Here is a 13,123-nt window from a genome sequence, read left to right on the forward strand (position 1 = left end):
AGGCAGAAAACGTGAAGAGAAGTTTCAGAAAGGTAACTGGAGCTGAGTGTTAAAAAGATGTTCCTGAGAGAGCAGGGGAAACAGCAGCAGCAAAAGTGAGATGGTGGGAAATAGACAGCACTCTTCTCTCCTATTGGAACAGAGTGTCAAGGGGTTGAGGGGTGTGGGGAGCGTAAGGGATAAGACTGGGAAGGCAGGAACGTATGGGCTGCTGAAGGGGTCACACAGACATATGACACCTGATATTTAGGAATAGCCAATCAAGGAAGAAGATAGAGCAGATATATCCATTGTAAACATTCCAGTCATCACCCGATGAGCAGAACGAGATATACCTGAATGGGGCAAACGTGGAACACTCTTGGGCTACAAGCAAACTGCTATTTGTTTTTAGCTTAGAGGCACTTCCTGTTCTCCTCTGCAAAGCATGTGCCTGGAATTTTAAGCATGGGGAACTCTGGCAGGTAAGTGTTAGAGATGGGTCCTTCCGAGACTGTGAGAGTGTGAGTTCAAGGACCAGTGTGCCGTGGGAAAGGACCACGGCCGGGAAGAAAAAGCCAGGATGACAAGTCTGCAGGGTGAGAAAGTGCAGAGTCAGGTTCCATGTCTGGCCAGCTCACGCACAATCAGAACATATCCTAAAGGGATATTTATTTCCATCCTTGCCCATTTTCATTCTTCACTTTAAGGCCAGATTCCCTGCTGCCATTTTTATTTCCAGCCATTATCTAAGCCTCGGAAGATGGAGGCTCCGGGGGAAATAATGACAGACCCTCACCCACAATGGTGCCAGTGGCACTACAGTAATTACAGGTGCTGCAGGGCCATCACAGAGTAGCCTCAACTATTAACTGTAGGACAGAAACGTGAAACTGCAAACACTTTGGCAACAGTGCAGGCCACGTCTGTACTAAAGGGAAAGGATCATGAACTCGCACATAACCTTCTGTGGGCCAGAGCCGGGACTCAGCTGTGTGAGAGTGGGCGGTACCTGCCTGGGTGCTGGGGGCAGAGTGCCCTCCCCTTGGCAGCCCTGTGACCTTGGGCAGGCCACGGAGCTCTTCCAGCCTGTGTCCTCAGTTACAAAATAATGATAATGACAGCTTTTTTTTTCTCCAAGGATCGTTGTGATGAAATAACACATAGAAAAGCATTGAATCAGGGCCCAGTCCATGGAAGGTGGCTTAACCAGTGCTGGTTTCTCTTCTCGCAGGACCTAGGCACTCAGTAAATACCAGCAGTGTCTCCGGCTTGCTCTAATGTCCCCCCTTTTCCGCAACTGCTACTGTTTTGACTCGCTGCCTGTCTATTAGCGTCCCCATCAGGGCCTCTGACGCTGGTTCACCTGGGGGCTTCTTTCCAGCTGAGATTGCTCCCTCCAGGGACCACTGAAGAGCATCACCGGCTGGAACAAAAAGCTCCAACTTCACTATGACCAAATTTCTGGAGGTTTGGTGGATGTGAAAAATTTCAAACCACTAGTGTTGAAGGAACAGTACAATGAACACCTATACATTCGATTCTCTCATTAACATTTGCCACACATGCTTTCTCTCTCTCTCTCTCTCTCTCTCTCTCTCTCTCTCTCTCTCTCTCTCTCCACATGTATGTTCATCTTTTTTTTTTTCTGAACCATTTGAAAGTTTCAGACATCACATAAAAAAAAAACACCCCTAAAACATTTCGGCATTTCCCTCCATCATCACATTACCATTATCACCCAGAAATTTCCCTTGGACACAAAAACCTTATCTAAAATACAGTCCAGATTCGGATACTCCCCTTGTCCTCCAAATGTCCTTTATAAGCTGTTGTTTATTTTATTTTTTTTTGGCTCCAGGATCCAACCAAGTGCTACAGATTGCATTTGGGATTCCTATCTCTTTAGTTTCCTGTAATTGAGAAAGTCCCCTTGACTGTTTTGTTTTTCATGACATTGACAGTTTTGAAAAGTCTAAACAGAATGTCCCTATATCTGGATTTGTCTTTTTCTTTTTTTCCTGCCCTCATGATTAGATTCAGGTTATAAACTTTTTGGCAAAAATACCTGACAGGTGATGCTGTGTGCACCCTCTCAGTTTGTCGCATTATTGGGGAGACTGAGTCTGATCACCTGGTTAAAGCATCATATGTGCAAAATGCCTACACGGGAAAGCACGTGATCAAGCTACCAGTATTCTGATTGTATAACCTTAGTGGGATATCATCTAAGGATTTTTAAAAAATGGCGATAAGATCCTGAACTTTATTTGCTAGGTTTGTGTGTCCTTGGTAGAGGTGTTAAAACACCGATTCTGCAATTCGGCTGCATGTCATGTGGGACAGAGCGAATGAGTAAACATATTGATGTCATCAGGAACCCCGGATCTTACTGAGGAGAAGGGAGAATGAGTAAGGGCTGGGAAAGGAAGGGAAGAACTGTGGGCCAGGATCAGAACCAGAAGCATCAGTGTGAAGCCATCAAAAAAAAAAATTCCTACCTTGACAATAGAAAGAAATTTCCCTCTAGCTCTCCCCACCTCACACTCAAAATCCCTGAAATCCTGGACTGTGTCAAGCTTCCTGAACATACCAGGTCCTTCCATGGCTCTGCTTCTTTACCTGGAATGCCCCTGCCCCACTGTCCTCCTGGTTCCACTGTCGCTTCCTAAGGGAAGCCATCTGCAGCTGCCTCAGGGGAGGCACTGTTCTCCCCAGCTCCCTCTGCACTTAAAGGCCCCTGGTTGTACTGCTCTGTCATCCTCGTTAATGTCTTCATTCCCCCCAAAGACCGCACATTCCACGATGACGGCCATGTCTTAATTATCTAGCATCCCTGGTGCCTGGTGGAGAGCCTGACGCATGCTCAGTAAGTGTATAATGCAGGAATGAATCAAAGAGTGAGCGATTATTATACAAAGCTGGATCTCAATGCTTGGACTCTCCAGCAAACGTGCTGGGATAAGGTGGGAGAGCACAGAGGGAATATCACTGCTGTAATCACAACATGGTGGTAAGTAAGCCCCGATAGCTGGGCAGGTGAGGCATGTGCACCAAACTGCACACAGTCCTAGGAGGTAGACAGAGGATGGAGCCTTTCTGCTGTCAGGAGCCTCTGACTCTGCAGGAAGTCGCCCCTCCCTGCCCCCAGGGAACTCGTTGTAGAACTTCAATCTCCATGCCAAATTAACCACCCAAAGTATGAGAGAAAGTTGGACTCTTCCACAGAATAATCTATTTGTGGGAGAAATGTGTTCCTGAAACAGCTGTAAAGCCTATGATATTTTTTCCATTTCCTTACAATATTAAATCGAAAGTTGGTTCCCATGAGGGAATTTTTTTAAACCACTCCTCCAAACAAAATAAAATAGCATACAGAATGTAGAAAACCTATTAAAATCACATATTGAAAGAAAAAAAAATGACACTATTCAGATAACATCAGCACCATTCACCAAAGGCAAAAAATAAAAATGCACCGGGAAACAGAGGCCTTTCCCATAAATACTGCACCAATCTAGAAAGGAAACTCATCTCCGATCTCAAAAATTTCCATCCCAAAAATTTCCATCCCAAAGTAGGAGTCTATTGGGAGTTTCTATTTTACTTCGGGAATTATGAGGTGTGATCAAAAGACACAGTGAATGTTTAAATTAAAAAAACTTATCACAGTAAAAGACACATTGCCTTTAATCCCCCTCAAAATACCCCTCTCATTTCGAACACACTTATCCCCTCATTCTTGCCACTTTCGGAAGCAGTTCTGGAAGTCCTCTTTCGTGAGTGTCTTTAGTTGCGCTGTCGTGGCTGTTTCAATGTCTTGAATCACTTTGACTTTGGGAAAGAGCCAGAAGTTGCACAGTGCCAGATCCAGTGAATCAGGTGGATGAGGACACACTGTAATGTTTTTATTTGACAGAAATTGCCATGTACCAGAAACGATGCGTGACACGGAGCATTGTCACGATGGAGGATGAAGTAAAGACACTCACAAAAGGGGAGTTCCAGAGCTGCAGTCATTTTATACTGGAGTTAAGATGTCTGATGTCTTCTCTTTGGCTCTTTGGCACAATCTCTAGTGACTAACACAGGTACTTATCTTTCACAAATTGATCAGGTACCATTTAAAAATATGACTACAGTGATACACAAACTACAGTTCTGTAAGGATGTTAATTAATTATCAGGGCTGCTGTGTGAAGGGCAGACGGGAACTCTGTGTGACTTTCGCAACTTTTTTTTTTTTTTGCGTTTGGATCATAAACTCTACTCGTGATGGTTTATTGTTTATATTGTGTTCCCATTAAAACCAGGCTAATTCTGATTCTGAAAATCTAAAATTGCTCTACACGAAAAGTTTTAGAGAAATGATTACTTATTAGTTATTCCCTTGAATTTGTTTTTTTTGTACTTAGATTGGCTTTCCTTCACACAACTAGCACCTTGATCTTGGACTTCCCAACCTCCAGAACTGTGAGAAATAAAGGTGTGTTGTTGAACTCACCCGGTCCATGGAATGTGTTAGTTACAGTGGCCTGAACAAGAATCCAATTCTTATTGATACGATCATTAAAATATCTTCTCTCTACTTCTATCAACTAAATATCTAACCATGAAATGGACCATCTGTGGGACTTTGGACAAGTTATTTAATTTCTTTGTGCCTCAGTTTCTTCACCTATAAAGGAAGGATAGCAAACTTCCACATAGATTTAAATAAGTTAACTAGGTAAAACGCTTACAAAGTGCACACTTTGTGGGAAGGGCTCCATGGGTTAAGCTGCTGTGGCTGTTATTGTTATTGAACTCTTTTTGAATTTATATTCCTATAGAGCAGAACTAATCTATGCAAAAAAAAATTTTAGACTAATGCTCAAGAGACTTGGCCTAGACTGCCGTCGTAAGTAACACTTGTTGGTTTTCCTGTGTGAAACGTCTGTCTAACTTGGTGAATGGCCCTGTGCCCTAAGACGATTCTACCACTGTGAGGCCAGCTCGACTCTTGGCAATGGTGGAGCGATTAGCATATCAGCCCTAGGAGGCCATTCCCTGCTGTCCTTGCGTGATGGGACCTGACCTTTCTCTTCTACTTGAGCACCGCTGTGCCCCCTCAGCCAGAGCATCTGGGCCCCTCTGTGCACGTTCACGTCTGCAAGCCTCTTGAGGCTCGCAGAAGAGACGGAAAGACTCTGATCGCGCCATATGGTGGCTGCTTTTATTACAGGAGAAAATGGGGTGGAGGGTGTGGGGGCAGGGGAGAGGTCCAGCCAGCACAGTGTGTGTTTTGCTGTCCTTAGAAGCAAAGTGCATGAGAGCTGAGCATTGAAAGACTTGGCCCAGGAGCTGGGAACCTCACAGTTCAGCTCGGACTCTTCCCCTGAGATGTCTATTGTGCTGCCAACAGGGGAAGCTTTATAAAGCTAAGGAGAAACAATGAGATGTTTAGCCCACATCTTTAGGCCTCTCAGTCCCGTACCACCTATTCAGACACTCTTCTGCGGTACTGTTCTCCTGAACTGCATGCTCTCTGTGCCCAAGACATGACTTGGACGAGGTAGGAGCCTTCGTGGGAGACAGAGAGAAACGGGCAAGGCTGCGACAACGCAGACCTGACCCCCACGTGCGTCTGTGTTGGGCCCTGAGTCACAGCGCAGTCTGGACCGTCAGCTGTCATTGCTTTGTTTCCTAAGGTTATCCAGAGGCTAAGTGTGCTCACCCTCTTCGAGCAACATCTCAAAACCCTTTGATTTTCCCTGACTTCTTACCTAAGAGGACAGCACCGGGTAGAAAATTTGCTTATAAAAAAAAAATAAAAATGTGAGGATGTTTTTAAAAGTGAGCTTTCTCTGGAACTAACTCCTCTCTTTTTTTCCCCTTTGAATAGACCCTTTCAGGCTCCCCCTCCCATATCTTCCGTTATTTACAAATAAATGACATTAAAATTAGTCTTCCCATTTTTGTGCCAGTTTAAAATTCCTAAATACAAATGGAAACAAAATACCTTTGCTGTCCAAACGAAAAATGAATGCCCCCGCCAAAGGACAGAGAGGGCAGGGTGGTATGGGAAGGAGTTAGGAAACAAGCTTGACACCTGCCAGCTAAACCGAAAATCAACACGGAGTGGTTGCGGCAGATAAGGTAAGTGTCTGAGAACACAGGATGGATGGGTCCTGGGCCAGCAAGACTCCAGATGACTTGACTGAGTGCGTTGCTATAGCTAATGTGGGTTTGGTGGGAAAACCAAAGGAAAAGCCGTGCCATGGCCGAGCCCATCCAGACACGGCCCCAAAGAGGGCGTGTCCTGGCCCCTGGCAGGCAGTTCCGGTCCCACGGCTGGGCGGTTTGTAGGAGGTGCATGTGGTGTGGTCCTGGGACGCACAGGGCATGGAGTCCAAATGCCCTGGTTCCAATCCTGGCTCCTCACTTACTCTGTGACACTGCAGATTTCTGACTTCTCTGTGCCTCAGTTTCCTCTTCTAGAAAACGAGGCTAACGATTGGGTAATCGTGAGGACTCAGTAATCTACGAGGAGTTCTTAGCACCGTGCCTGACACAGAGGAAGAATAAATGCTCAAGGGCTTGTTGTCATTATGACGGACTTACCAGGTCACCACGGCCTGATGCCATTAAACCTCTGGATCATTCATTGCCTCCCCGGCCCTAGCTCCACTCCCAATGACAGCATTTTGCTCAATTGGCTTCCCAGTCATCAGGGGATCATACGCTGTCCTCGCCGTCGGAGCACCCCGACCCACACGGCAGTCCTGACTCTGTATGACAGCGAGCATTTGGGAGGTCGGCGTACAAAGCAGCATCCTGGGAGATGTGTTAATGAGAAGCAGGGGCTCTGAGTCTGACCAGCGCCGAGGCAATGACAAGCCCGGCTTTCTGAGCCCTGCCTGGGCGTCACCCTGGCTGTCACATGAATGCCTGCTGGGAAGCTGCATGCCTTCCACTCCCACCAGCACGCCTCACCTGTGACATGGAGCTTTTCGTCGGTGACCTCAGCCTTCAGGTAGATGCGCCCCCTCTTCTCTGTGTGGTCCATCCCACAGAGGCTGGGGACGTTGATGACGCACTGTTTGTGCACGTTCATGTCACAGGCTGTGAAATCCAGAAAAGCAAAGAATGAAGCTGGGCATATGGACGCAAACCATCACTTCCTCAGTGTTTTGGTTGTACAAGCACAAGCGAAAACGAGCTGCCCTTTACAACTTGATACTTCGCTATCATATTTTTGGTGACATAAAGAACTGTTAGCAGATGTCCCTTATAGCATAGGCTTCGTCTGAGTGACAATATCCTTAAAATACCCGTATCTGTCCAGTCTTAACTGGAGCAAAATACCCTGCCTGGTCTGCTGTGACTGCTTCAAATGTTTAACAGTATACAAAATTCACAGAGGTAAATGCATACAGAGCACAGGCAACCTCATATTTTACAAACACAAGTCTTTTGTAAAAAGAAGCAAAAAAAAGCAATGTATTTCAGACTTCTTGAAAATACAGAGTTAGCTCAGGAAAGGAAAATTTTATGAGTTTTCTATACTCAACCCACAGATTTTTTCACTCTTTCTGAGTGGTGAGCTAGGAAGACATGAGGAATTCTTTGGCAAAAAGTATCTTCTGTTTAAAAATCTGCATTTATTTGTTTCTGCACATAAAATATTATTTTCCTCATGCCTTCCTAGCTCACCATTCAGAAAGAGTGAGAATCTGTGGGTTGAGTATAGGAAATTCATAAAATTTTCCTTGCCTAACTCTGTATTTTCAAGAAGTCTTAAATACATTACTTTTTTTAAAAATTTTTTTTAAAAAAGGACTTGTGTTTGATATTTTAAACCTGTCTTCAAATATTTATATATGATCCCAAGTAAAACAAATACATGTCTGGCACGATAAGCCATTCCTTACCAGCTGACATTACGTGGGTGAGACAGGGGGAGGATAAGGAAAGATCAGTCACTGGAATGAACCAAAGACACCTTGACGAGAACCTTGTGTGCTGCTTACACACAGGAGCTCGTGTAGGTGTTTCAGCTAGCTCGACGGTCCTCGCCCCCTCAGGCTTCCAGAGGAGGGCCGGCCACGGGGAGCCTCGCAAATCCTCCATGGGACGCCATCAGGCTCTCCGGTAACCTCACAGGTGGAGCCTTCACGCCATTTCCTTGGGGGTGTTTAATTTTAACGTGGTGAAGTAAATCGCAAGAAGCATTGTAAAGAATGTATATCTGTTATGACTGAACCCTGACAGGATAATGAAACAAGGAGGAAAGAACAATGGGCTGATTCACAAACGGGGATTCTGTTTAGGTTTCCATTTCCAAAGCTAACTGTTCAAAATCATGTACCTTGATTTAGCGAAAATGCAGACTCTCGAAATATCTTTAAGTGCCTGGATAGAATTTGTAACTTACGGGAAATAAATGCCATGGCCTCTGGAAAAGGCCGGACAACAGGGAAGACGCGGGAGGTGAATGTTCACCAGCCGCGTTCGTGTCTCGGCCCGACCATTTCGTGACTTTTATATCTTGGGAAGCTTATTGGCTCTGATTCCATTTCTTACTTTGCAAACTCAGAGGCTGGCCTAGACAAGTGGCTGGTCATTGTCTTTTCCACCAAGCACAACTGTATATAGTATTATGACGCCACAACCTGTAAGAGCACAGGCAGAGGTTTCTTCTCCACAGAAGTGAAGGGAGGCGCTGGGGTTCTGGGCTGGGGTCCTGGCACCCATCTGCCTCTTCTTCTCCTCCCTCCAGGAGGAAGCACAGGCAGACTCCAGGGAAAGGAGTTCAAGACAAAACGAAACAAAAAGCTCTGGTTCTCAGTGGTTTTCAAGGCTTTCTAGTACGGGAACCCACTTTTGACACAAAAGCTGAAGCAGACTCCTAATATATAAACCCGATGAGTATTATTTTGTTAGCATACACTTAGTTAATAATTTTAATAAATTATTATAAAAACGTCCATGATAACCAGTAAAACCCTCTGGGACAGGTGAAGTCTCAGCTGAGCTTCTGCAACTCATTTATTTACGTATTTTGTCACACAATATCCAAAACTCCGGGTCCATACGGAAGACCATGTGCAAACGGTCACACTATTTAACTCCACGCCGCACAGTCCGGCAGACTCTTCAGTGAAGTGGATGGATGACCCAGGAGAAACCTGAGGGCACGTTCTGCCCAGTGAGTGAAACTGGCAACACCCAGTCTCCAGTGTCATCTTCAACTTGTCAAGGTTGAGTGGGAGACATTCAAGTGTTCACTTTTATTCCAAGTTTCCAAGCAGTTAAAAGTATGTTTAAAAATGCACTTAGAACTTGCACCTGTAGAACCCCTGAAAACCATGTCCTTGGGATCTCAGGGTTTCTTACAACACAGCAGGCCACGGGTCGGGATCATCGCAAAGGTCTCGTTGGGCCATTCCATCCCTCGGCTTTGTGAGGGGAAGACCCTGTGTTCTGAGAAACTATCCATCTCCTCTATAATGTCCCCGTATCTTGATTCTTCTATACTGTGTTTGTTCCAGGTAGGATACCCGTATAAAGCCTTAATGAGTGACAACAGGCGGGTATTTCCATCACGCTTCCTTGTCCACTAGAAAAACAGACTCAGTAATTACCTTTCAGGTCCTGAAAGTATAAACTTCTATTTAAGCAAATAAATAGCCGGGGGAGTCTCAAAATATAAGAATTACCAAAGCAAAGAATTTCCACAGTTGTTTTTCTTTCCTCCTGCTAGCTGATGGAGACATATACAGAACAAACAAGGAGAATAGAAGAGGGCTGGTGCCTTCCTTGTCAGGGGTCTGCAGTGGTTTCCTCTCTAATGGGACTGATTAAATCTCATCTGTCCGTGGACATGCAGGCTGAGGGAACTTAAGTGAGACGCATTCTGGCTTTGATGTCCATCGTGGTTTCCATTAAGGAGAGCCTCCTGGATTTTTCTGCAGTCCACCCGCTAATTAGAGACAGAGGAGGAGAATGACTATGGCTGCTTAGCTTGTTTGGAAATCCACTCAATGTAGGAATCTGGACGGGCAGAGTCTTCTTTCAACACATAGCACTTGCTTCGGGGTTTGACAAGCCTGCATTTACAGTGATTGAGGATTTCTACCATGAAAAAAGGTGACAGCACCAACTTCCTCATAAATTGGGTACTTTTTATGATTCACAATTAGGCAATTAAGTAGTTTAATAAACGAGAACTTTGATGGTGGAGAAATCCTACAGTTCACCGGTCTGCTCTGTATCTGAATGAATTCTCGTTATTGATGAGAAGTTATTGAACCTGAAGTGTCCAGCAAGCCCTGGGCATACGCTTCAGAGCCTTGCCATCTACTGGACGACAAAAAAACGTACTTACTGTCACATTTCATCCCTTGATGAATAAGCCCATACAGCAATGATCCACAGTGATCACAGAATGTGGGGCTTCCATAAGTGTGGATTTTAAACTTGTGCTTGCTCCTCGGGTCCTGTGGGGAGAAACAGCACAGTACTCATTCCAGTCATAAGAGGACCACATTTGAGGACTAAGCCAAGCTCACTCAGGCCCCACCACTCCCCATTCCCACGTCAAGCATCAATGGAACCAGACTGTGCACTGTTCTCGCGGGTCATGCCATGGGTGGTAGGGATTCTGCCACATCACATTTTATTAGGCTGCCCATTCTGTGCCATATAACATGTAATCAGCCGTGTTTCTTGTCTGTATGGCATGTAATTTGCACACACCAGGGTTTCCACCAAAGTTATCCCTTTTGGACCTATAGTCATCAATATGCTTGAGGGCAAGCACGGTGTTTTAGACACCGCCGTAGGTCTGTACCCCCAATGCCCAGCTCAGGCTGCAGCACACAGTAGGCACAAAATCAGGGCATGTTTGTGAAGCTGAACTGACACTGGGCGATCTCCTTGTGGGCAAGGTTTCCAGAAACACAACATATTAATATATTGTAAGAGTGGGGATGCCCCCACCTGGCCAGGGACGTCTTCCTGCTTTGGTGCTATTTCCAAAGCATTCTGTGCATTTGCACCGGGAAACTCCAGCATAGTCAGGTGAAAACTGAACATGCACTGAAAGCACATTTGCCGTAGCCCCCTGCTACCATACACGTTACTGAAGGTACAACAACGCGGCTCATTTTCAAGCAGTGCTTTTGTTCCTTAATCCACAGATAGATTATAGATAAGTAAACATTACATGTAGCACACATCACAGTAATTAAAGATCATGGCCCCTGGAGTCAGACTGCCTGGGTTCAAACCCGAGTTCTTCTACTTCCCAGAAGTGTGACCTTGGACAAAGGATTTGTCCTTCTGCCTTATCTGTAAACTAGGACATTAATAGCACCTATCTCACATAGTTGTGACGAAGACAAAGCAAGTCTTTCTTAGTCAAGGGCTGAGAGGGGGTAATCCATGGAAAGCAGCCCAGGTGCTGGTGATCTGAGGGAATTCCCAAGGTGATTTTGACTTTATAAAGACAGTTGATGTTTTGGTTGGAACCTAAAATCTAAGCCACATACACGCCAATGAATTATGCTTATTTTTTAAATTCTGAAATTCTGGAACATTTCAATCATGTGGAATAATATAAAAAATAGTAAATCAGGGCCGGCCTGGTGCCTCAGTCAGTTGGAGCTCCATGCTCCTAACTCCGATGGCTGCTGGTTTGATTCCCACATGGGCCAGTGGGCTCTCAACCACAAGGCTGCCGGTTCAACTCCTCGAGTCCTGCAAGGGATGGTGGGCTCTGCCCCCTGCAACTAAGATTGAACACGGCACCTTGAGCTGAGTTGCCACTGAGCTCCCAGATGGCTCAGTTGGTTGGAGTGCATCCTCTCAACCACAAGGTTGCTGGTTCCACTCCTGCAAGGGATGGTGGGCTGCGCCCCCTGCAACTAGCAATGGCAACGGGACCTGGAGCTGAGCTGCGCCCTCCACAACTAAGACTGAAAGGACAACAACTTGAAGCTGAACAGCACCCGCCACAACTAAGATTGAAAGGACAACAACTTGACTTGGAAAAAAGGCCTGGAAGTACACACTGTTCCCCAATACAGTCCTGTTCCCCTTCCCCAATAAAATCTTTAAAAAAAATAGTAAATCAAACACTCATGTAACTAAGCTCCACCTACACTTGATAAATGTCAGCAATTCCCTCAATTTTTTTCACTGTGTAATTACTATCCTCCTTTTACGGAGCTGTTAGTGACCTTCAAAGTCACACAGTCGGTGAATACCAGCCATGGAATCTGACCAATATCTGCGTCTTTAACACTGATTCCCATCTAAGAGCTTTCAGAAAGTCACTCAGAATGAGGCTCTGGTCTTAACATTTTTAAATTTTTATTTATTTTTTTTGTATTTGCAACACAAATTTTTTTTTTTTTGACATGAGGACACCACCTGTTTTGTAAATAAAGTTTTATTGGAACACAGCCATGCTCATTCCTTTACATATTTTCTGTGGCTACAATGGCTGAGTTGAGTAGTCGTGACAGAGCCTGCAAGGCCCACAAAGCCTAAAATACGTACTACCTGGCCCTTTCGGAAAAGGTTTGCCAATCTCTGCTTTATGACCATAGTGTTCAAAGTATGGCCCCTGTACAGCAACCCCATCACCTGGAACTTGGTAGAAATAAAATTCTTTAGCCCCCGCCCACACCAACTGAATCAGGAACTCTGCAGGACAGGCCTCAAGGTCTGTGATGGGACGTGCCCGCAGGCGGCCCTGATGTTGACAAGCATGCTGAAGACTGAGATCCACCTCTTCAGAAGGTTCCCAATAAATGTTTAGTAAGTGCTTCACAGGTGCGAGGTACATGCAAATGTAGGCGCTTGATAATATTCTTGAGGCATCTTTACTTTCTCAGCGTCGCTTAGGGTGTGAAAACTCAACTCCTTTCTTGAGAGATGCCTTTTCTCGTAAGTAGTAGCTGTGACTATGGTAGCGGGTACGAGCTGAACCTTCCTTTCACTCTTAAAGCAGCCCACTGAATTTCCCCAAATCCCAGGACGTTAGGCAGAGAATGTCAAGGGAATAGGCCCATGGCGGCATCGATGGAAAGTTCCCACGAGGACAGCACAGGTGCTGTGGTACCACGCGGAGGGCAAAAGGTGCCAGGGGAAAGGA

At 45.4% G+C, this 13,123-nt stretch overlaps 1 protein-coding gene across 1 annotated transcript in view; it reads right to left on the minus strand.

The window, feature by feature from the left end:
• Positions 1-13,123, minus strand: part of PRKCA (protein kinase C alpha) — a 378,844-nt gene that overhangs the window by 101,412 nt on the left and 264,309 nt on the right. The window contains exons 4-5 of the mRNA XM_081027731.1: positions 10,349-10,460; positions 6,955-7,083 (exon numbers count right to left, since the gene is read on the minus strand). Coding sequence (XP_080883857.1) covers positions 6,955-7,083; positions 10,349-10,460 — 241 coding nt within the window. The remainder of the gene's footprint in view (positions 1-6,954; positions 7,084-10,348; positions 10,461-13,123) is intronic.

Source organism: Rhinolophus hipposideros (assembly GCF_964194185.1).
Source record: "Rhinolophus hipposideros genome assembly, chromosome: 20".
Classification (NCBI taxonomy): Eukaryota; Metazoa; Chordata; class Mammalia; order Chiroptera; family Rhinolophidae; genus Rhinolophus; species Rhinolophus hipposideros.